At 54.9% G+C, this 24,639-nt stretch overlaps 1 protein-coding gene across 2 annotated transcripts; it reads right to left on the bottom strand.

Moving 5' to 3' along the window:
- Positions 1-501: 501 nt before the first annotated feature.
- Positions 502-23,472, bottom strand: PRCC (proline rich mitotic checkpoint control factor). Of its 2 annotated transcripts, none has more exons than XM_028090147.2 (7): positions 22,576-23,472; positions 13,389-13,436; positions 10,220-10,786; positions 7,458-7,520; positions 5,564-5,707; positions 3,405-3,470; positions 502-946 (listed from the first exon to the last, which is right to left on the bottom strand). In XM_028090147.2, the coding sequence occupies exons 1-7, from the start codon at positions 23,041-23,043 to the stop codon at positions 860-862; spliced, it is 1,443 nt and encodes a 480-aa protein (XP_027945948.1). In that variant the 5' UTR covers positions 23,044-23,472; the 3' UTR covers positions 502-859. The 2 variants fall into 2 exon arrangements, with proteins under 2 accessions (XP_027945948.1, XP_027945947.1); XM_028090146.2 differs by having other exon boundaries at positions 7,458-7,553; positions 22,576-23,470.
- Between the last annotated feature and the right edge of the window lie 1,167 nt (positions 23,473-24,639).

Genomic DNA, 24,639 nt, shown 5'->3' with positions numbered 1-24,639 from the left:
CATGCCACCCCCCTCCCTCTCTAGCATAAAGCTCAGGGTGCAGAAGTCTCCAAGGATATCTGTCTAGCCCCCCAGCCCACCACAAAGCTTCCAAACCAGTCAAGGCCAATGGCAATCAGTGTGTACGCACATCCTCTTCAGGGACAGACACTCGCCACTTCTCCTGCTGGACTGAATTTGCTAACGACTCTCTGGTGTCACGGAAAGAACCTCGACTTCCTCTCGTCTTCAAAGATACCTGGGACCAGCAATACTTTCCAGATTTGGGACCACAGGCCTCTGCCCTATGCAAAGCTGTACACATAATTCCTAGGATCTTCAATGGCCGTGGACCCAGCTTAGAAGGTCGGCACAGAGGAAAAGGCAAAGCCATCGCTGAGGCAGCTCATGACGGTTCAGGGGGTGCTCTACACAAGGGTAACGTCAGATCCAGGAAAGGGAGAACAAGTGAGAAAGATCCAGAATGGAAAAACATGACCACACTAAAAAGTAGGAAAGGGGTTAGGGCAAGCAACGTCTGTCAGACTGAATGTTTTATTTCAACAGACATCCCTGGTTTAAAAAAAAAAAAAAAGTGGAGGGAGGGGCTTCCCACTTCATCACACCCACCAGGGAGCCCCCTTCCCGTCCAGGAACTCAGAGCCCCATCTGAAGCATCACTTGAGTCTTTGCTAGCTCCGAGACAGAGGAGCTGAATTTTCTAACTTCTGTTAAGAAAAATCTATCAAATGTGTTCATTCTCGCAGAGGCGAGGGCCGGGTCCTCAGAGACAGAGACCTTGGGCTTGGAGCAGCGGGGTCCCCGAGGTGAGACCAGGCGCCGGGCAGCAGGAGCCCCAGGAACGGTCAGGTCCAGAGCCCTAGAATCCATACTTGGCTTGGGTCTGCCGGCGGCTGAGTTTGTTCTCCGACCAGGTGTTCTTCAGCTCCAGCTCCCGCTCCTTAGCCTGTGGCGAGGGACACGGGTGAGGTGAGCCGACTGGGGTGCCGACGGGCCTCTCGCTCACCTCTGCAAGCTTCCCAATCTAACATCTTTCTCCCCTGGAACAGTTATGGTGAAATAGCAAATCCCCTGAAAGACTTCATTTTCTCTTATTTAATTAGAAGGGGAAGACCCTGGGAAAGCACAGAAGAAACATCTCTTCGGGGAAGCTGACAGCATCTCTCTGGGGCTAACAGGGTTGAAGAAGAATAAAAACTCAAGAATCCTGGTCCTGGGGCGCCTGGCCAGCTCAGTTGAAGGAGCATGCCACTCTTGATCTCAGGGTCACGAGTTCAAACCCCACGTGGGGTACAGAGATTACTTAAAGATAAAATAGGGGTGTGCCTGGGTGGCTCAGTCGGTGAAGCGTCTGCCTTCGGCTCAGGTCATGATCCCGGGGTCCTGGGATCGAGTCCTGCATCGGGCTCCCTGCTCAGTGGGGAATCTACTTCTCCCTCTACCTCTCCCCCCTGCTTGTCCGCTCTCTCTCAAATAAATAAATAAATAAAATCTTTAATAAGAAATATTTAAAAATAAAGTAATTAAAAAAAAAGAATCCTGGTCCCTCACCTGCTGGAATTAAAACTGAATCACTCAAGTGGAAGATGGGCAAAGGAGAGCTAGAGTATGCATCTGAAAGGAAGACAAATCAGATGCCCTGCACGCCTGACCAGCCAATGGGAGAAGACGCAGAGGGGAGGACAGCGGAGGGCCGTGGATGATGGGGGAGGACTGGGGAGGACGGCCTCAAGACGCAGACAGGGCCACACAGGAGCCCACCCCCCAAGAGCCACATCGGGGGATGCAGTTTTGCTGTTGTGCTGAATACGGTGGATGCGGTACCCGAGAAATTCACACCTCTCTCCAGCGCAAACAGAAGCTGTGGCAAACAGACTGGAAGGTACCAGAACTGAGACTTTCCTCTGCTGACCTCAATGCGGCACCTGAGAGTGAACGAGCACCACCCTAAAGAAGGGCTCATTGACCCCAACCCACAAGAGTTAATGGATGCCTGCTCATCTCCCCTGGATGAGGGGCAGCGATTAAGGGTTCGGGTTTGAGGGGCGCCTGGGTGGCTCGGTCGTTAGGCGTCTGCCTTCGGCTCAGGTCACGATCCCGGGGTCCTGGGATCGAGCCCCGCATCGGGCTCCCTACTCAGCGGGAAGCCTGCTTCTCCCTCTCCCTCTTCCCCTGCTTGTGTTCCCTCTCTCGCTGTGTCTCTCTCTGTCAAATAAATAAATAAAATCTTAAAAAAAAAAAAAGTTTGGGTTTGAAAAATGTTCCTACCCTCAAATCCTTTCCCTACAAAAAACAAAACAGGGTAGGACACAAGGGGGTCCCTGAAAAAGAAGATGAACAATGAAAGCAGATTTCCCACTGAAATCCACGAGCAGCAAGTGCGCCCCCAGGGAAAGGGCCAGGACAGTGTGCAGTACCAGCAGGTCTCAAAAACATGTGTTTAATGATTAAATGAGTATTTCAAAGTTGCTGGGTCCTATCAGATAAGTAACATTCTAATTCCAAAAGACATTTTTGGATTATGTGTGATTTTTAATTATCATGTTGATATTTCCTGCCACAGAAGTGGAGAATACAAAGCCAACCTCCCGCGGCGCCTGGGCGGCTCGTCGGTTAAGTGTCCCACTCTTGATTTCAGCTCAGATCACGATCTCAGGATCATGGGATCAAGCCCCATATTAGGCTCCGCTCTGAGCATGGAGTCAGCTTGGGATTCTCTCTCTCTCTGTCCCTCCCCCTCCGCTTCTCCCCTCGCTGGTGTGCTCACTCGCGTTCTCTCTCTCTCAAATAAATCAATAAGATAAAAAAAAAAACAATACCAACTTCCTTATCAGGTGGATTATTTTGAATAAAAGCAGGTGAACCAGGGCGCCTGGGTGGCTCAGTTGGTTAAGCGACTGCCTTCGGCTCAGGTCATGATCCTGGAGTCCCGGGATCGAGTCCCATGTCGGGCTCCCTGCTCAGCAGGGAGTCTGCCTCTCCCTCTGACCCTCTTCCCTCTCGTGCTATTTCTCATTCTCTCTCTCTCGAATAAATAAATAAAATCTTTAAAAAAAAAAGCAGGTGAACCAATCCTTTTCTTTAAAATAGTTTCTTAAATCCCTAGACAAGCTTGCTGTTTACTTAGTTTTGATAAACTAGCTCTTTAAAAGAACCATATGAGAAACCACTGCTCTCTGCGTTTTCGTTTCAATGTCTAAATTACTTGCACTTGAGTCTTGGGGGAAATGAGGCAGCAGCGCCGTGGGTGATCCTGAAGGACACATCTCCCCCTAGTGGCCATGTGGAGAATCCGCCGTGGCCGAGGCGGCGGGAGACACTCCTGCCTGGGCGAGGCCTGGCCAGCACTCTCCCAGGGTTACAGGGCCCTGCGGGCCTCGGGCCCAGGCCCCCAGCCCTCTCACCTGATGGATCAGGTACGTGATCTGGTGCTTCCGCCGCTGCTGGCCTGTTGGCTGCTCACCTTTCTTCTGCCAGGGAAGAAAACGCAATCATTAAGCCACAGGAAGAAAAGTAGAAGTATCTCAAGTGCCCAAACGGTGCAAGGCTGGGGACTGAGAAACCAACCACACAGCCCAAATCCTGGGGGAGAAAAGTCAGCTTGGACCTGTTTTTAGGTCTAAACACTTACAAAACAGTTACTTTTATTAAAGCCATTATGCAAAAAACCCAGGCTCAGAAAACCTGCCTGAAATAGGCTGCTAATACCCCCACTGGACTGGAAATACTTTGAGGTCAGGACTGTGTCTCTCATTTCTTTGGTAACCCCACCACCCCACCCCACCCCCAGCAACAAGCACAGGGCTCCGCCCACAGTGGACACTTGATGCCGGTTATAGTGCCTGCAGGGGTCTAAAACCATGTCCGTTCCAGGAGACAGGCGACCTCCGTCCCTCCAGACCCTCTCACAGCCCTGCCCGTCCCCCCGGGCCCCTCATCTCTGTCCCCTTTTCCCGTTGGTGCGTACAGCGACCCTCCAATTCAAATTTCCACCGTCATCCCCCCTGTTTCCAATCTTTCAGCCTCGGCCCGTAACTGCACTGAAGCCCTCACCGAGCTCTGATGCAAATGCTTTACTGCCAAAGTCGATATTGGTCCTGTGGTCTTCCTGCCCTACGCCAGAGCCGTCTCAGACCAGAAGCTTCCTTCCTAATCAGCCCCACCCAGCTCCCAGCACTCCTCTCTGGAGTGTCCTCAGCATGCCTGTCATCCCTCGTCAACACTCGAGCGTCCTGATGTCTCTCTCCCAGCTCCGCTGTAAACGCCTCAAGGACAGGACCCGTATCTTTTTCTTCTTTTTAAAAAAAATCTAGCTTTAGGGGCGCCTGGGTGGCTCAGTCATTAAGCGTCTGCCTGTGGCTCAGGTCATGATCCCAGGGTCCTGGGATCGAGCCCCACATCGGGCTCCCTGCTCCGCGGGAAGCCTGCTTCTCCCTCTCCCACTCCCCCTGTTTGTGTTCCTGCTCTTGCTGTCTCTCTCTGTGAAATAAATTAATAACATATTTAAAAATAAATAAATAAATAATCTAGCTTTAATACAATGAGATGGTGCAGAGAACCCGGACCCAGGAAAACAGTGAACTCCAACTCCTTGCTGCTGTGCGACATCACTTAACGTGACCGTCCAAGACAGCAAACACCAACCACCCCCGGCCCGCGGGGAGTGCCGTTACTATGCGATGATGCTTCTCGACCCATAGTCAGGAGAGCATGCTCTCCTAAGTGGTTTTTCCAGGAAACAGTGATGGATCTATGCTGATCTAACCACAATCCTTTGCTCTGTCCTGTATGACCGCCAGCATTCAGTGAAAACAAACGGCTGGGGCTCAGATGGCCATCTGTGGCCACAGAACAAAGCAGAGAAAGTCGGGGGGAGGAAAAGGGAATAAGATGCCCAACCTTGGCCTTGCTGGTGCTGGGCTCAAATCCAGGGCTTCCCCACATTACCCCCCTGTGGCAGGCTCATAAATGTCCACATTTGCTGTACTCAGCTACTAGGTAGAGAGAGGTTCATCACACTGAAGAAAATGAACACGGGAAGGCAGAGCTCGGTGTGGGAAGCGTGAGGAATAAGGCATCTGAAAAGCCCACAGCTGACTACAATAAATAACAGAAAGAAAGCAGAGAGGAGGAGTTGTGCACACAGAAGCTAAGCCCCCAGGACTCTGCTGTTATGCCCACACCTCACAGATGTGCTGAGCCAGGCCCCAGCTCGAACGGACGGAGGAGGGATCTGACCATAGACAGAGGGCAGAGCAGCTGCGGGCTCCGTCCAGCGAGGGAAGCAGCCACAATATATCAAAGCTCTTCCCAGGTGCAGGATGGGAAACTGCTCCAACTGCTCAATCTCAGCAACCAGACTCCACCATCCAGATGGGAAGCAAAGTGCTGCAAAGTTCTGAAGGCAGAGGCTGCATCTGTGAGGCTTGGTGCAGACCCCACAGCATGGGCAGCACACACGTGTGAAAGGTGCTGGCTGGGGCAGTAACAATCGGGTGTGGAGTCAGGACAGGGGTAGGCCTAGATTTTGCTTTGGGGCCACACAACAGACCTTCCCACTTACTTTGCTGAATGACTTCATGGTTTTCTCTTCTGTCAATGACTTGGTCATCCACTGCTGGGCCCCACTGAGCTGGTCATCACCTTTGATCTCCACAAAGTTGACCTCCTCTCTCCCTCGGTTCCTCTTGCCCTGCAGCCGCTTAAACTGGAAAAGGGAAAAGAAAGCAGGAGTAGGGGCTCTGGGTGGGAGATCAGGGGATGTCACTAGCGATCCGGAATGTATGGAATGGTTTTGTGATTCCCCACCCCCACTGCGCTCCCAATTCCCCGACCCCCCATGTAATACCCCCTTTCACCCCACCACTACCAAGCTCCCCTGATGCCATATGAAAGGCTGCTTCTCAGAAGTTCTCCTGCCCTCAGGGAAAGGGAGGCCAAGGCAGCACTCCCAAACACGAGTGAGTGCAGGGGATCACTGCTAGGAATTTGTACTCAAATTATACATACACTGTATCTACCCAAAAGAACGGTATACAATTTTCAAATTAAGAATTCAGGCTGAAAAAAAAATCTAGGATTTCTCCTCTAAAACTTGGTTTTCACACGTCTGCTCCTTCTCATGGGTTTGGTTATCACAAAATCAGCAGACCCCACACCAGAGTGGACCCAGAGAGGGAGATGGGGAGAGGAGCCTCACAAGAAAGGCCTGGCAAATTTTCTAAGAGACTGCTACTCTCTCTCCCTCCTCACCAAAAATGCAGATCACATCAAAGTCACCCAAAGATGTGCCTGGAGGGTAGTGTGGGTGGGGACTCTAATGAAAAGCACTCAGGGGCACCTGGGTGGCTCCGCTGGTTAAGTGCCCAAGTCTTGATTTCAGCTCAGGTCGCGATCTCAGGGTCCTGGGATTCCAGCCCCAGGTAGGGCTCCCTGCTCAGCGGGGAGTCTGCTTCTCCCTCTCCCTCTGCCCCTTCCCACTGCTCGTTCTCTCTCTCTCTTTAATAAATAAAAACATTTAGGGAAAAACAAAACAAAACACTCAGAGACTTGAGTGGAACCCAGGTCCTGGTGTGAGCATTATTAGCGAGGCTCTGAGGGGCACTCCACCCACAAAAAACGAACTTTCGGCACAGGATGAGCTCTCTGCGGCCTCCTAGGCGGAGGACAAAAAGGGCCTACCTATGGAACTGGCCAAGGATACATCCACAGGGGAGTGGATGGACGCAACATTAACCATAGGAGGAAAAATGCAGAGGGATGGACAGCCTTCAGTGAGGAAGTGAGCAGACAGTTATTTTCCACAAGAACCTGCGTGTAAAGAGGTAGCACCCCGGATTACTCCAACCCCTCCTAACGGGCCACGACCTCGCTGCGGAGAGAGCACCACCTTCCATGGCCAACACGGCCTGACGGCCCAGGACGCCGGGCGTCACCTCTCCTTGTGCGGGGCCTAGGGAGCTCAGCAGCAGGGGACCCAGGAGTGTGGAACACCGGGCGGACCCGCGGTGGCTGCTCCTCCCGCCCCAGATGGCTCCCCGCGAATGGGCGCCCCAGTCTGGCTCCCCCGCCCCCCGCCCGCGCGCGCGGCCGCGGGAGCCGGCTCTAGGCAGTGAGACAGAAGCGGGAGCGCGCGTGGCGACCCTGGGGAGGTCCCCTAAGCGGAGAGGGAAGGCGTCCCTCCTCGGCGTTTCCGCACCGGCCACCCCAGCGGCCACACGCAGGGGCAGCGAACCGATCCGGAGGGGACCGCCCGCGGGCCTGCTGCCTGCCTGCCGCCTTCTTTCAGGAGGAAGAGAACTCGCTTCTCTGATCGAAGCCACTCCGCGCTGGAGTTTCTCGGGTATGTGCTGCCGCAGCGAATCCTCACTGAATACAGTTAAAAAACTGTTTTCTTTCGTTTCAGGCTTGAAACCTGGAGTCCGCGGTCAGAGACGGTCACCCGCGCTTTAACTTACTGCTTCGTCATCGATGAAGGAGGCGTCCGGGGCGATTTCCTGGGGGGCGCCCAGGGCCGGGTCCTGTGCAGGATAGTAGCCACCACTGTAATAATCCTGCAGCCAAGACGGGAGGAAACACGGCAACTGAGGCGCGGCGGCCAGCGGCCTCGCGCTGCGCAGGGAGAGGGCGCCCCGCGCTCCTCGGGCCGCCAGCTAAAGCCGCGGACGCGGCGCGTCCCGAGGACCCATCCTGGACCAAGAACAATCTGCAGCTTTTCTCATCCGCACCACCCGCACTGGAGGACGTATTTTAGGGAAGGGGGACAAGAAGTAAGACGTTCTCTCTTGCTTCAATTCACTCCCTGCTTCCTCAGCCGCTTCCGGAGGTGATTCCCAACCCTTGGAGCTACAGGGCCTCGGCCTCGCCCTGCTCCCCTCCGCCCCGCCCCCCGCCCCGCCCCCTTTGCCTCCTCCGCCCCGCCCCCTGCCCCCCGCAGGCCGCCCCTCCAGGCCCGTGCTCCTCCAGAGGCCGCGGCAAGCTCCCTGTGAGCAGGGGAGAGGTGTGAGGGCACACCATTCCTGCTCCTCGTCTTCTTTAGGGCCTCCGGACACAAGGACACTGCCTGCAACAGGCGGGAGGGTGCTGATCTCGCACAGAACCATACACCTAAAACTAACCTAACGTTGTGTGGTGTCAACTCTACTTGCATAAGAACAGGAGATAAAATCACTGGCTAGAAGGGAACAAGCCAGGTGTGTGTTACCACACACTTAGCTCAGGAATCTGAGGACCGGCCCGAGAGGTGAGCTGTCACAAGCACTGTGGGTCCCAGAGGAAGAGGGACCCCAGGAGGCCAGGGGGAGAGGCGGCCCTCAGGCTGAGAAACGGGTTTCCTCCCAGTGCACACCTTCTCCCAATTCTTCCACTTTTGACCCAAGCTCCAGAAAATGTCCCTCTAAGTACATTCACTTTTTGGTGAGCTAAATGGAAAATAAAGTTTAACACCAACCAAATAAAATACATGAAAATCCAGAGTGACTGGAGCACGATTTTCTATGAAAGTATTCACAGTAAGATACATGCAATTGCAGGGTCCCCGAGTGTATGTAACATGCTTTCATGTGCACAGACTGCCTCAGTGGAGTTTATAAATGGATACAGAACGCCTGTTATTCATTTAAATGTTTTGTTTTGTTTTTGGCTAAAGAGGTCAAAACACTCTTATCTTCCTCCTCCTTCCTTCTAACAATGTTGAAGGGAGATATATTGTCCCCGATCGGCCTACAGGATACACTGAGGCTCAACAGCAAATATTTAGGAAATATAAATATTTAGAAATTGTTGGGGTGCCTGGCTGGCTCAGTCGGTTGGGCGTCTGCCTTCAGCTCAGGTCATGATCCCAGGGTCCTGGGATCGAGCCCCGCCTCGGGCTCCCTGCTCAGTGGGGAGCTGCTTCTCCCTCTCCCTCTGCCTGCAGCTCTGCCTGCTTGTGCTGTCAGAGGAATAAAATCTTAAAAAAAAGAACAGGGTCCCCCCCAAAGCCCACCCACTATGGGTCCTTACCTATGCCCAGGCTGAAGATTAATGCTGGCGGTTCAGAGAATCGCAGTGGTCCAAGGGGACTTAAGTCTTGCAAGGAAAACTGCCACCAGCTGCCCCTGCTCAACCAGCAGCCCTGCGAAGAGTCCCCGAGCCCCTGGAGCCCTCTCCACCCAGGACACTCTGGCTGCCAGGAAAATCTCCTAAACCCACTTACAACCTGGCATGCTATACTCTCACTCTCACGCCACCCACAGCAAAGCTAAGTAGCTCCTCCAAATGGCGCTTGGATAAAAAGTCATTGCAACCATTTACTGGGCATTTACTGTCCCAGGCACCACGCTAAGTTGATGCGACGGCCTAGCGACACCAGGAGGCCACCACTATTACACCCCTTGCACAGCTGAGGAAGCTGCTCGGACTCACACAGCATGCAATTCAAAGCCCAAACTACCCTTGGACCCCGCTCTCACAACACAAATTATGGCCCCCTGGCTCCCCAGGGCCATATGTGTATATATATATATATATATATATATATATTTGCCTGACTAGAACTTATGGTAAAATGTTTAATAGAAGTTACAAGAAGACATTCTTGCTTTATTCCTGATCTCAGGGGAAAGCTTTCATTCTTTCACCATTTAGTGTGATGTTAGTTGTAGGTTTTTCACAGATGCTCTTTTATTAAGTTGAGGTAGTTCCCTTCTCTTCCAAATCAATGTCTGTCTGCCTTTTTCTCTCTTCACATTTTTTATTTGGAATTTATAGATATATTCCAACCTCCCAGGGCTCAGTCTCCCGCCTTCTCCCTTCTCCCTCTTCCCTGTTGTGTCAACTCTCCAGATGCCCCTGGCCCTCGGCCCTTCCTCTCCTGTCCTGCTCTCGGCGCACCCCACCTCCAGCTCCCTCACCCCCATGAGGCCACCTTGGATCTCCCAGACTGGAGGCCCCCTCTCTTCTGCCTTCTCCCCCCCCCCCACCAGCTCCTACGACGAGGGTTGGTCTTCAGAATAAAGCTATCAGTTATAGCAGACCTCAAGACTCAGGCAATTTTAGACCCACATGGTTCAGAACAAAGGTAGCATGTTTTGAGGCCCAATATGTACAGGAAAATCGAGACACCAGAAGACATGAATTCAGCCGAAGTGATGCCACAGAGGCTGTACCGCCGGCCCGCAGCTCTCCCCGGCCGCCACACCCCACCATGCCCTGGCCTGCCCCCACGCCTCCTACCCACCTGATAATAAGCACCAGCGGCATTGGCATCGCCATATGTGGAAAACTGACTGTAGCTGTAGTCGTCCCCAGGCTTAGGCATCCAAGGAGCCCCACTGGAGCCCGCTGCCATCTTGAATTCAAGGGGAGCATTGGCTGCATCGTCCTGGAAGGCCGGCTCTGGTTCCGTGCCTGGAGGCAGCTCTTCAGGGACAGTGGGGACGGGGTAAGGGTATGGCTCAACTCCAGACGGCTCAGCCTTGTCAGGGAGGGAGAAAAAGTTCTCGGGGGCCACTTCCTCATCACTGTCGTCCTCGTCTTGCGTGATCTGCTTCGTCACCTGCAGGGCAGCGCTCTTGGCGGCAGCCTTGATGGCAGAGGGTGACGGGGTGGTGGTCGTGGTGCCCACAACAGAGGCCGGGGGACAGGGCTTGGGCTTAGAGGCCTGTCTGGAGGGCTTGGTGCCAGAGGAGCCATCCGAGGGTCTCCGGGAGAAGGCGTGCGGAAGGAGCAACCGGTTAGTCTCTTTCACCGTCAGGTTTTTAGGTTGGGGAAGCAGAGCAGACAGACCCGTCCCCTCGCCGGATCCCTGGTGAGCGCAGGTTTGGGGAAGGAGGGAAGAAATGGGACAAGTGAGACCCTGTGATCTGTATCACCGACATCGAGAACGAGACTTACGGACAGGCGCTCTGCCTCCAGCCTTACCAGCCCCCGCTTCTTACCTCTGCCCACGTGACTCGTCCACCTGGGCTGGACCCCTCCCACCCCAGGCCCTTCCGCTGGCTGCTTCTCCCAAGGTAAGATGCCATCCCTGGCCTCCTTGGCTCCATACCGAGCCAGCTCCCCCGCCCTCTGTCACAGAGCCCCCCCCCGATTCTGTGTTTGGGGCAAATATGATCTTTTTAATTTTTATTTAAATTCAAATTAATTAACATATACGGTGTTATTAGTTTGGGAGGTAGAATTTAGTGACTCATCAGTTGCATACAACACCCAGTGCTCATTACTTCAAGTGCCCTCCTTACTGCCCACCCCCCAGTTACCCCACCCCTCCATCCCCACCCTTCCAGCAACCCTCCATTTGCTTCCTAGAGTTCAGCGTCTCAGATATAATGCTCTGAATCCCACATCATCTTTCTTCCCAAACAGCCCAGGGCTCTCTCTAGCTGACCGCTCTACCTCTCCCCATGTCTTGTAGGTTCCTCTTAACATAGGAATCCTCTGCTTCCTTTGAATTGCTACTCAAAGTCAAAAACAAGGCTCTGTCCAAAAGACATCCATTTCTGTTGCCCAAAGTCCTCTCTTCTGCCCAAGGAAAGCCCTATAGATGTGGTATATTCAGCTTATGCCCCAGTCAAGCATTTAACTTCTCAATTTGTAAGCTAACTAGCTCAGCCCACTCAGAGTTCCTACTACACATAAAAATCTCTCCCATTCTGCGTTCTGAATGCTACAGAGCCAGCTTGGCCTAACTGTAGGGCTGAGGGAGACGTCTGTTTGAAAAAGGAGAATGGAGGGGCGCCTGGGCGGCTCTGTCAGTTAAGCTCAGGTCATGATCTCAGGGTCCTGGAATTGAGTCCTACATCGGGCTCCCGGCTCAGCAGGGAGTCTGTTTCTCCCTCTCCTTCTGCCCCTTTCCCCTGCTCATGCTCTCTCGCTCTCTCAGATAAGTAAATAAAATCTTAAGAAAGAAAGAAAGAAAGAAAAAGGAGAATGGAATAAGGTCACTATGCCCCTGTCCTGGAGGACTAGTATACTTCAGCCCCTTGGCCAAGCAACACCCGGAGCCAGCGAAGTAGGGCCCGTGAGTCAGGCAGGCAGGAGTGTTCATATGGCGAGTGGGCCCCTCTCCCTGCTGTGTGTCCTGGCAGACCGCAGAGACTCAAGCGTGTAGGGACCGGGCCAAGGTGCCATGTGGAGCACCTGCTCAGGCTACCCTGAGGCGTCCGACTTCTCAGGTGATATCTGGGCTCACAGCCACAGCCTCCTGCAGTGGCCACTCTGCCCCCAGCTGAGCTCTCTATCCACCCACCCCCTCCTGCCAGCTTGGAAGGCTGCTCTTGCCTCCCGAGGCCTTCTGAGCCAGTGCCCTCCCATGACTAGGGCTGCCATCCACCTCCTCCAGGAAGCCATTCTGGTAATGGAGGGCTGGCCTCCAGCGGCCTCAAGCTGCCCGTGTGTGAGCTGGCTCCTCCCCCATCACCCCCCACAAACAGGGCCACAAGGTCGCTCTCCCAGTGCCGGTTCTCACTCCCACATGCCTGGGTCGTCAGGCCTCCCAGCAGCGGAAGTGACACCTCAGCAGACTCAGGGAAGGGGGCAGCTTCAGCATCATATACCTGAGTCACGAGAGAACAATCTGAGAGAGCCAGGACCACTTTGCTTTTGCTTCTCCTGAGACATATGATCCATGAGATCAGAGAGCACATAAGTCCCCGAGTACGGAGCAGAACGGGAAGAAACTCCCGGGGGCCGGAATCGAGGCACTGGGGCAAGGGGAATCACCCAGCGCTGTCTGGTTGAGGGCTTCTGGTCACAGTTCTGGAACAGGAGCCAAGCGCAGCAGGGCCGGGCCTGGACTCCACAGTCAGAAAGCAAGTCGGACCCCCAGCCCTGCCCCACTCGCCTCGTGACCTGGGGCGAGCGCCTTCAGCTCCCGGTTCCTCAGGCAGGATGTGAGCGTGATGAAGACACTAGGCCTTCAGCACCACTTGGGAGGATTAAATCAAGTTAATGCTGGTAAAGCGCTCAAAACAGTGCCTGGTACACAGTAAATGCTATTTAAGTGTTTATTTTCCAGGTTAAAAATGAGACAGGAAGAAGATGCTCTTAATCCCACATCATCTTTCTTCCCAAACATTTTAAAATACAGATGTTCCCTCACATGGTTTTGACTGATCCGTTCCCTCTACTCTACCTTCCTACATAATCCCTGGAGCAGAAACGTAACTCCTCCGGTGGTTTCCACATCCCCCAGCCCGCGCCCGCCTGCCCCAGGAGCAGTGAGGGTAGGGCAGGGAGCGCAAGGGCTGGTGTCACCCAGAAACACAAAACCACCCGGAAACAGTCGATCCTCCAGTACTTGCATCTGCTCTAAGCGCGCTGTGGAAACTGCTGGGCGTCGTAACTCCCGCTTTCAGGAAGCTGCAGGGAAAGAGAAGAGGTGGCTTCTGCCACGTCACGAAGCTTACCTGAAGGACAGTTTTCTTCTTGGAAGGCTCATCTTCCTCGGAATCTGACTAAGAGAAAAAGAAACGGAATAAGGCCTTCCTGCATGAGGGCGGCAGAGGAAGCACCAGGTCAGATGAGGGGCATGAGAGGAGGGCCACCCAGGGCGCCAGCACCTTGCCCCTGCCCCACCGAGTGCCCGAGGGCAGAGCTCCCCTCCAGCCCGCGACGTCAGAGGAAGGGGGAAGTGCCCACCTCCCCAGGCCACTCATTCTCCTGCCCCACACCTGTTGCATGGCTTTCTTGCATCAATTTCTATTCCGTCAAAGTAAAACTCTTTCCTCCCATTTAGACTTGGTGCAAAGAAAAGGCTATGCCTGTTCTTCTCCTTACAAATCTGTCCACGAGAAGATGAATGGGATTTGGCCCACAATCGCCCCCCGCCTCAGCCTCACTTCTGAAACCACTCATCCAGACTACATAACCACACGGCCTGGGGAGTCCGGCGGGAGTAAGTGGTGTGTTAACTGCTCTTCTGTGCGGCATTAAAGGTCAAAGCCATTGGAGAAATCCATTCTTCCTCCAAGTATGATCTACTGTCTGTCTGCCAGACAGAGTTGTTCGTGTCCAGGAAGAAGGCGAGCCAGTGGGCAGCGCCTGGGACAAGACAGGAGGCCACTTGTGTCACCCCTCTGACTCACTGGGACCGTTCCTAATACAAGCTCTCACACTGAAAACAACCTGAACGTGCCGCTCAGCACCAGCTCCTGAGCATCCTCTCAGAAAGGTGCAAGGCATATGAACAGCAAGCTTTACCACTCTATTTTAAAAAGTTAATCCCCAAGCCAAGAACCCTGAAAGCCTTCCGTTTATTCTCGGGGTCTTGGTTTGGGCATATGCACATAATGGGCCTCTAAGACCCGTTCATCTCCAAGATTCTACAAGAACTCAAACCGTCTGCCTGACTTTCTCACTCTCCCACAAGTCCCTTCTTGGGCTCATCGGCCACGAGGACCTCACAGTAACTGAGAACCTACTCTATGCACCACACTGTGCCCCGTATGTAGACAGAACTTCCCAGGCAAGACGGTGTGGATCCACTCTGCCCACAGGCCACCAGGAAGGGCCCAGGGCAGGGAGTGCCTCCAGACCATTCACCCCGGTGTGCTTCAAAGATTTTGTGTGTGTGTGCTGTGACATGGAAGAAGTCCCTGCCCTCCAGAAACTTTCGGTCCAGTAAGAAGAAAGACAAGCACCCCAGTAACTGCAACGAAGGCAATAAAACATAAGGACATCAAGGGGCATCTGGGTGGTGCAACTGGTTAAAGCTTCCGACTCTTGGTTTCAGCTCAGGTAGTGATCTCGGGGTCAAGAGATCGAGTCCCCCCTCCCCCCACCGTCGGGCTCTGCACTGAGCATGGAGCCTGCTTGAGGTTCTCCCTCTCCCTCTGCCCCTCTCTCCCTCGATCTCTCTCTGTCTCAACAAATAAATAAACAAACATAAGGACATCAAGTGTGGTTCAAACATCCCCTCAAAGATCTGCTGGTCCTACATTTCCTTCTCTCATGTGGGGGCCTCACCTTAGCACCCCGTCCCTGTGCCTGTATCTCAGCCGCCGGCTACTCTCCTGCATCTGTGCTCTGGACTCCTGACGCCAAAGTCCTGACAATCTTCCTGGTGACTCTCACCGTGCTCTCTTTCACCATGTCCCTGCATAACTCACTTGTTTGGGTGGCATCATGCTAACCCTGATCCACTTGTGCTTGCTTTGTGAAGGTGACATCTTTTTTTTTAATTAAAAAAAAAATTATATTAATTTAATTGAGAGAGAGCACACACGAGATGGGGGGAGCAGAGGGCGAGAGAGAACCTCAAGCTGACTACATGCTCAGCTTGAAGCCCGACGCGGGGCTTGATCTTACGACCCTGAGCTGAAACCAAGAGTTGGACGCTCAACCAACTGAGCTACCTAGACGGCCCTGAATATGACATTATTCTCATTCCTATCCTTGCCTTTTCCACCATATAGTTCAAGATTGCCTCACAGGAGTCTGTGCGTGCAACGATTTCCATTACCTACTGCTGCCAAATGCATACGTATGACAAAACCCGTAAGGGGAGTCTGTCCTTGTACTTAAATGTGGGGGATAAGGGAAGAGGCTGTAAAGGGAAGGACAGTCGTCTAGGTGGCAGGCAACTCACGAAGCTTCACTTGGTCCTCCCGGCAACACTTCCCGACAGACGTTACCGCCTCAATTTTGCGGGTAAGGGAGGTGAGGCTTGCTGAGGTGCAACAGCAGCCAGAACACAGCAGAACCAGGCCCTGCACCCACTCTGCCCCCACCTCTCTGCAGGGACAGCACGCCCCGGCTGTCCGTGCCGGCCCAGGCCCCAGAGCCACAGCGAGCACGCCCCGCGAGACTCCGCACGATGCGGACGAGAGCACAGACACAAAATGAGAAACACAAGTTTGAGTCTCGGCTTCGCTACTTATCTGCCACCCCCAAGCCGTTGGACATAACACACACGTCACAACCGAGACTGCACGAGCTCCTGGCCACGAAGATGGACATAAGTAAACTTATAGGCAGAGTTCAGGGATTGTCACTCTCTCTGGCCTGCAAGATGTCAAACTCAACCGAAGAAAGAGCCCGAAGCCCCAGCTCCCAGTGCCTCGGAGACCCCTGACCACCCCCTGCCTTCTGACCGTGGAGCCTTGTCTCCTCCCGCAGACCACACGGAACCACCTCATTGCAGGGCGCAGAGCGGTTGCGAGGCCCAGGGGCACAACTTAACTTTAACACCTTACATAACAGGTTCAACTGCAACAACCTGAAAACAAATCTTAGCCAAGTTTAAGACGATGACATCCATAAAACCGTACAAGCATGTTCCTATTCTTCAGATCCTGTGACAAACAGAACGAGGCTACCGTGAGCCTGACTGTCTGGCGACCAACAGAGCTGGAGGCCAGGGGCGCACCGAGGAAATGCCCTTTCTCTCTCAAACGGCACACACTTGTTCCCATTGTACTGACAGCCTAAGTTTCCAGTTTGAAAGCACAAAACTACACACCTGTACAGACTTTAGGAACGGCTTGCTGTTCCTGGATTCAGGAAGCTGCGACGGGCCCTCAAGATCACCCCCTCTCTCGGAACACTGGGTCCTAACCCACCAAACTGCCTTAAAAGCCATCTCGTGACGCGCACAAGCTATGGCAGACCCCCCAAAACACAGCACCCAAGTCAGAACCTCCCGAGTGCGCCGAGCCCTGAACCCCATTAAGTCCTGACTATCCGTCTCTGAGGGAGAGACAGAGAGAAGTCTCTGCCTCTGAAAGCTGACAAACAGGCCTCAGGGACATTCGGAACCGCATCGGGGCCATAGGGCAAGTCCAGGGGGTCCAGGGGCACGGAGGGAGGAAAACCGCCCCTGCCCCTCACACGAACTCGCGCCAACCTTGCCCTAGAAGCAGGCGGCCACACAGAGCACCCGGACTCACTGTGGAGGCTCAGAGGCCACATGAAGCCCTCATGGCCGGGCGGGGGGTGGGGAGGGGGGACTAAACACTAACAGGAAACAGGGGAGCTACAGAGAAAACCCATTTCAGCGAGCAGAGCGCCAGTGAGCGCGGGGGGGGGGTGGCGAGGCACAGGCTAAGAGATGCGCCATCGCCCCCCCCCAGTCTCCCGAGGCCGGGGGCTCCCATCGGAGCCCTGCAGAGGAACCCTGGAGATCCTGCTGGAGGTGACGGGCTCAGCCCCAGCACACAGCATTTAATTTAGATCCAAGAAGAACTTCCTTGATGGGGACAGGGACAGAAGCACATTGGGGTTTTCTCCTTTATCCCAGCAAAACATACAGAACATAAAATGTGCCATTTTAACCATTTTTCAGTGTGCAACTCAGCGGCATTGCTGTACCACCATCACCACCGTCCATTTCTGGAACTTTCTGTCATCCCAAAAAGAAAGTCTGTACCTCCTGAACCACAGCCACCCATGGCCCACTCCCTGCCCTCCAGCCTCCAGGGCACCGCTCCTCTCCCCTCCGTGTCTGCGAACGCGCACCGCGGGTGCCTCACACAACACACAGCAGGGGCCATGCAGCACGCGCCCGTCTGTAGCCGGCCGGCTTCACTGAGCGCCACTGCTGTCCAGCGGCCACAGCATTTCCTTCCGTCCTCAGGCTGGACAACAGGCCACCGTCGCGGGCACACCACCTGCTGCTCATCCACCCACGGCTGCTGGGGACGCGCGTGCGCGGGTGTGTCTGAGTCCAGCTCCCAGCTCTTTCCACCTAGGACTCAAACTGCTGGACGAGAGGGGCGCCCGGCTCAGTCGGTAGAGGACATGACTCTGGATCTCAAGGTTGTGAGTTCGCGCCCCCCGTGGAGTGTAGAGCTTACTTAAAAAAAAATTTTTAAAGAAAATTAAAAAAAAAAAAAGAAAACTGCCGGATTACAGAGTAATTCTAAGTAACTTTTTGAGGAACTGCCAAACTGTCTTGCACAGGAGGATATCCAGGAAGGCTCCGGAGTCAACTCCATCAGACCCGGAGACAGGGGTGGTGTCCGAGACCCCAGAGGGTCAGAACGGCCCGGTCAGAACGGGCCCTCCGGGGCTTTAGAGGCACGAACTGGTTGTGCCTTAAGGAGAAAGTAATCTATTTCTTCTTGGCCTCACAAGAGCCTGGGCCTCAGTGGCCACCACCGTCCTCTCCGCTCCAGCTGCCAAGAGTGACAAGACACACGCACCGGAGACTGCTGAGCAAGAACGGAAACAGACATTTTCCATTAAGCCGGGCCCGGTGGGATCTGCTAATCTATCGGAGCCTCCCTCCCCGTGGCAGCCTCCCTCTTATCTTCTCAGGCTCTGGTTCTGACAGACTCCCTCTCCAAAAAGCAATCACTAGCTGCCAGGGCCAGGAGCCAAGGAGGAAGTAAGGGCCCAGGCACAGACCCCCCCGGGCTCCAAACTCGAATCACTACTACACTCCTCGCCGCTATTATCCCAATTAGTCAGATTCATCATCAACTCGTTTCCCTCTTTGGTCTCCGGGATCTGGTGCCGACACGTGCCCTTCAGTTCGAGCGGAGCCTCCTCCCCCGTGCCTGCAGCAGCTCGGGGCTCCCCCTCCCACAGGCTCTATAACAGAACAAAACAGCCCTGCGCTCAAACAGGACTCCTGCCACTGCCAAACCGGGATTTCAGACCCATCACCTCTGTTCTCTCAACTCCTAGTTCATCTGTAAACCAGGGACGATGCTGAGCTGGCAGAGTCACTGCCGCTCGGCAGGGGCCCCACAAATGTCTGCGCTCCTTCCCTCCCGACCGAGGGCCGAGACTATGCTCCGTCTGCTGCAGTCAACTCTTGCTTGCTTGCTTGCTTGCTTAACAGAAATGACCAAAACGAGTGAAACCTCCCATCTCACAGCTGCCAATTTTCCATTATCTGGGTAAACGATCTGAAAGTATGGTAATACTAATCCAGATAACCCTGAAATGTGTTTGCTCTGAAATGCACATTCTGAGACCGAAAACTCTTACAGCAAGCTGACTTTCCTAATACTGACTTTCTGCACCCTGATTTTAGAAGTCTGCATCCCCTCAGTCCACGAGACCAACGATCAACCAATGCCCGGAGGTCGCCTGGGTCGGAGCGAGGCGGTAAGAAGGGGAAAGGGGGAGGCGACCCCCCGTTTTGCGGGTCACTCCTGCTCCCTCACTGAAGGCTGGAAGGCTGACCTGGACAAAGAACTGGACACTGCCTGCCCCCTGACTGTGGCTGGCTGAGGAGCAGACCCAGAGCAGACCGACTACGTGCTCCCTCGTGGAAACCCAGAACTGGGGCTAAGAATGTCGTTCCATCTGGGCTGCTCGCTAAACGGACCTACAAAACAAGAAGGTGGGGGGTGTGGGTGGCCATCGTTCCCCTGTGGGGAAGGCTGAGGAGCAGAGGAAACCGCTCTGCAGACAAAGAAGGATGGATCGCACCTGCAAAGAGCTGTGTGGGTCCCTGACAGACCACCAATTCCTGACTCCAGGCCCTTCGCAAGGCCCCTCGTTATATTTACGATGCACTATCATTCAAGCTACCTTGAGGTGCTTTCTGATATTTGCAACCAATCAAATCCACCTAACCCCCAATCTGCTGTTTCCTGTATTCCCTCAGTAAATGGCACCACTACCCTCCCAGCTGCTTGAGCTAAAAGACAGGGGTCGACCTTGAATCCTGGCCTGCATCCAGGCCATCCCATCAATGGCCTAGACTGGCCACTTCTGCCTCCCGAACAGACCTGCACCCCTGCGCCCAGGCTGGCACCCTCTCTCACGCTGCGCCCGCCAGTCTTGCTCCTCGCAGGTCTTTGCCACTCTGCGACCAGAGAATCCTTGCTTGGCCTTTAGGGACACTTCACTACCCCAGGGTCACGTACAAAGGCCTTTCTGTGGCGCCCAAGGCCCACGCACCCCCTTCCCCGGGCTCCAGCTCCTGTGCTTTATTCACGTCAGGTGCCCCCGAGACACTGTCACTCTCTCACCACTGCGCCCCCTGCAATAGTCGGCCCCGCAACCTGACATGCTCCTCCGCACAGCACCCCCCTTTCTCTGGCTCCCTCCTACTCACTTTTCTCATCTCTGTTCCGACATCTCCTCCCTCTGGAAGCCTCCCCAACTTCTAGACTGGATTAGCACCCGCCAGGTGTGCCTCCACGGCACCAGCTCTCACGCAGTTCTTCTGACTTGACCTAAAATCTACCTCCTTGTCAGTCTCCTCCAGTAGACCGTGAGGTCCTTGTAGGCAGAGCCGATCATGTTCACCCCTGTACTCTCGGCTCCTGGCACAGACAAGCAGCTTCGTACTGAATGAAGAAATGAATGAACGAACAAGAGTTTAGAGTCTAGTTCCTTCTACTTCAACACCAAACCCTGAAGAGAAGGCACTTAAGGAAACCTCATTCATTTCTTCCAACGTGTCCTCAGAGCGTACTAGATGCAGGACAGAGCTTAGAAGCAGAAACGCTCAGAACCCGCGGGGACAACGGCTGCGCTCACCTGGCCATCCTGTACTCTCCGGGCCACCTTCCCCACCTTCCCGCAGGACCACCACCAACCCAGGCAGGAAGAAAATAGGGAACTGGAAAAGCTAAGGGCTCAGATCTGGGTTTCTCTAACGATCGCGTCACTGTTCACCTCAGGTATTTCGTGAGCTCCAATAACAGAGCAGGGACAGACTGAGAAGTCCTGAGTGAGACCCGCCACCTGAGCCAGCCTGAACGGGAGGTTCTACGACCTCTACCAGCTACATTTTTTTTTAAAGATTTTATTTATTTATTTGAGAGAGAGAGAATGAGAGATAGAGAGCACGAGAGGGGAGAGGGTCAGAGGGAGAAGCAGACTCCCTGCTGAGCAGGGAGCCCGATGCGGGACTCGATCCCGGGACTCCAGGATCATGACCTGAGCCGAAGGCAGTCGCTCAACCAACTGAGCCACCCAGGCGCCCTACCAGCTACATTTTCTAAGGCTGCCTTCACAGACCTGGAAATAAGCTTCTCCACTGTCAGGGTGCAGGGGGCCACCTGACCCAAAGCGCCACCTCCCCCAGACCTCACACTTACTCCGACACAAACATGGTGGAGAGAAACGTGAAGGGGAGAAAAAAGAGAAAGCTGAGAAAATGAATCTATTTTTTTTGTGTCTTATTCAGGGACTTTTCTTTGCTTGAGGTTAAATCAAGGCCCAAGTAAGTTTCAGCAAAGCGACAGAAGGCTGCTTTGGATCCTGGACATAGAAATGGCAGACTCAAGTGAGAAAGAAGGGGGAAATAATGGGGAAGAAAGTTTAGAACAAAACAGTGAGGGACATCCTGGAACTTCCTTTTCATGAACAGTCCACATTCACCCGAGCTCATTCACTTAAAAAATATTCAGGCAGTGCTCAGCAGGTGCCAAGCAGTTTTAACCTGGAGGGATACAGTAGTGGACAGAATAAGCAGCAAGCCCTGCCCTCATAGGGCTTGCACACTAGTGGAAGGAGAGAAGCAATAAAACCTGCTGCACGTTTACCGGTGGCGAGTACGGGGTCGGGGGGGGAGGGGGCAGAGGACAGGAGGCTGCAGTGCAAGTGGGCAGCCCGGCACGTCCTCACTGAGCACCTGTCTTCCAAAGGAGGTGAGGGAGGGAATGGCAGGCTGCCTGAGGAAGAAGCTGAGGGACCAGCGAGACCAAACACGGACACGGCCCCGAGCCAGGGGTGGAAGCCTGCAGAAAAGCAAGAGCAAAAATAAGCTTCTCTCCGAGGGTCACCAAAGGGGAGTGAAGGCCCGACCGATTAACTTTTCAGAAAAGAGAAAGAACTTGGGATAACCCTAAAACACCACCTGCCCACAGGCTTCATGTCTCCTTTATTCCCAAAGTGCTCACCCCAGAAAAGGCCTTCTGTTCTCTGCTCCAACATACAGACTGGCTGCCTCTTCTAGAAATAGGACCCAAGCATCCTAACTCACGTGGCATGGCAATACCTAAGTGGGGAAACCGAGGCACGGGCCTGGAGATGACCGACCCAGCTCTTCACCTCCACTGTGTCCTTTTCCAGGTAAGGTCTCACACGGTGGACGTCCCCTTCTCCTCTGTAAAAACTAGGGTGTTATCTCCCAGAGCTCTGCAATAATGGAAGGGAAGAGCCGATGCCTGGCTAATGCTCTGTACTCAACACACACTCTGTTTCTTCCCTCCAACGCAGAACCTAGGGTGCCTATTCTTTTCCTTCAGACCCTGATGGTTTTAGGTTGGATGCCAGGGCTTCAAGAGTGAGCCCCAAATGTCCAGCAGGGGCTCAGGAATCCTGTTTCCTGTCACTTCTTCGGGCGCCAGATTTCATGCTGTTCTCAGGATAAGAAAAGTGAAAAGCGGCCCGTGGTGCAGGATGCAACAGGGGGAAGGGAATGCAGGGTGGCGGGCCGGGCCTGTCAGCGCCAGGGGACCCTCTGTGGCCCTTCCGCAGGCGGGTCCAGCTTCCAGAAACGCGCACGGACAGATCCCAAAGTTGACGAACTTGCTCCACGGATCGCGCGGCAGCAGGCATCCCGCGGTCCGCAAGCACCGGCCGTAGGTACGGGAGGCAGTCCCGGAACCTCCCAGGTCCCGCGCACAGCCCGGCCCAAGCCCGACCCCGAGGGGCCGCACGGGGCTGCCCTCCCCGGATACTCACATCCCCCTGATGCAGCTCCGGCGCCGCGATCTTCACGGGCTCCGTCCTCTTCTTTGGCTTCGGAAGGCCCAGGGGGGGCCCGGCACCGCCCATGGAGGGGGGCAGGCCGAGGCCAGGGCCCCGGGGCGAGGGCAGCCCCAACCCCAGCCCCTCCCCAACTCCCGCCGCCTCAGCCGGGCTCACGCCCGGAGGTGGGGGGAAGCCTCCCAGGCCGAAGGGCAAGGGCGGCGGAGGCTGGAGCCGGGGGTCCCCGGCGGGCGGGGGCAGCAACAGCGGCGGGGGAAAGGCTGGGGCCAGCATCTGGGGGGGCGGAGGCAGCAAGGCCGGGCCCTTGGGTGCGGGGAGAGAAGCGAACAAGCCCCCTAAAGTGGGCCCAGATGTAGGGGCCGCCGCCTCCTCCTCCTCCGGCTCCGGCTCGGCCTCATCCGGCTCACTCTCATCGCTGCTGGCGTAAGCAACCAGCGACATGGCGCCTCCCGCCTTTGGGGCGCCCTTGCCGGCAGACGAGGCCTACTTGAGACCGGGGATGCCCGGAGGCCTAGTGGGCCCCGCCACTGGGCGGGGCGGGGCACCGAAAAGCCCGCCTTCTCCGTACTCTGGGGCTAGCCCCGACAGGAGCCCATGGCCACGGTAGATTTCCACCGAGTAAGGCTTCCCTCTTCACTTAAGCTCCCAGTCCCGGGCAACTACACACAGCTAATGGCCGCCGAGTCACTCCGCCTCCTCCTCGCCTCACCAACATGGAAACTACAACTCCCAGAGGACACTCTGGCCACAACTCCATTCTCCGCCGCCGGGAGCTCAGCGCATGGCACGGCGGGAGTTAGAGTCCAAGGGAGGATTAAGGGTCGCGCAGAGAGCCAGGAGGGAAACCCACCTCTGACGCGAGGACTCCTGGGATGAGTAGTTTCTCTGGGCTGCTGGCAATTCCGAGGGGACTACAAGCCCCATCGGTCACCGCAATAGTCACGGAGACGGGTAGGCGAGCACTTCGGTACTTGAAGTTCCCTAGAGCAGCCGCTTGGGCGCTAAGGTTGATGGGAGATGTAGTGCTCTTAGAAACTGCAAGCGATGTCGGGAAGGAGAGGGAGCCTGCGAGGGTGGCTGATGGGGAAAATCGCTTAAAGGGAAAGTGATCTCTGAATGAACAGAGGCAGCTCCCGAGACGCCTGAAACCGGGAATTGGAATAAAACACCCCCCCAATAAGAGCCGGGCCCCGAGAAACGTGTACGAAAGTGGGGGATGAGTGAGAAAGAAGCGAGACTTCAGCCCTAATAATACACGTCTGCGAGCTGAAGTGAATGTGACCCCGGGGGGGGGGGGGTGACTCCCGCGCCCCTGACCAAGGTGCACGTCAGGAGGACACCTGGCTCTTCCAGCCTGGCGCCTGGCCCCTCTGCAGCAGACAGTGAGAAGGAAGATGGGCAGGGCCTGGAAGGCAGAGCCGGGTCCTTGAGCTTAGTCCCTTCCCCGCAGCGCCCTTCGGGGATCTGAGGCATCACCTGAGCCCATCCCTGTCCGCCGAGCCTCCCACCTCCCACCTAGCCGTCTGCGTACTTGCTTTGCGTCCGTCTCTCTCTCTCTGAGCCTGGTGGCCCGGTGTTTGTGGTCGTGTGACCCTCCTGCCCATCCTTTTGCAGCTCGTGGACGTGTGCCCGCGATTGCGTACCTGTCCACCTGTGCTTTTGTTCCCTTTCTTCTTTATCCATCTTCGCCCCTTCCTGTCTGCCTGTGACTGAGCGTTCTCTATTGTCAACTCTGTGCATGTCCTTCTCATGCTAATCCACCTCGTGGGCGCCACCTCCGAGCTCCCGGAGAGCAAAAGATTCTCCGGAGCTCAGCCCCTGTAGACTGTTGAGGTTTGGGGAGGAGGCCAAAGAGAAAGATGGTAAGGCTGCTGAGGAGGGACGATGATGATGGCAACAGCCAAGAGACAGTGAATCTTCCATCAGACAAGCCTGCGTGGCCCCCTCCTCCCACCCGGCCCATTTGTCTAAAATCTCACTCTGCCTCCATAGACAAACTCATATGCCACCTTCTCCATGAAGCCTCCTTAGGTCTGT

Source organism: Eumetopias jubatus, unplaced genomic scaffold, assembly GCF_037043125.1.
Source record: "Eumetopias jubatus isolate StellerSeaLion01/CBP00866 unplaced genomic scaffold, mEumJub1_p1.0 scaffold_12, whole genome shotgun sequence".
NCBI lineage: Eukaryota > Metazoa > Chordata > Mammalia > Carnivora > Otariidae > Eumetopias > Eumetopias jubatus.
The sequence above is the reverse complement of the archived record's forward strand: the minus strand, read 5'-3'. Positions and strand labels throughout refer to the sequence as shown.

Bases quoted from the DNA above. Each gene is read 5' to 3' on its own strand.
- PRCC (XM_028090146.2), bottom strand. From the start codon at position 23,043: ATGTCGCTGGTTGCTTACGCCAGCAGCGATGAGAGTGAGCCGGATGAG. The intron at 10,787-13,388 runs GTAAGCTTCGTG...TGCGCTCACCAG, and splicing joins AGAAGAAAACTGTCCTTCAG to GGATCCGGCGAGGGGACGGG. The intron at 5,708-7,457 runs GTAAGTTAAAGC...TCCCTTTTCCAG, and splicing joins CCTTCATCGATGACGAAGCA to TTTAAGCGGCTGCAGGGCAA.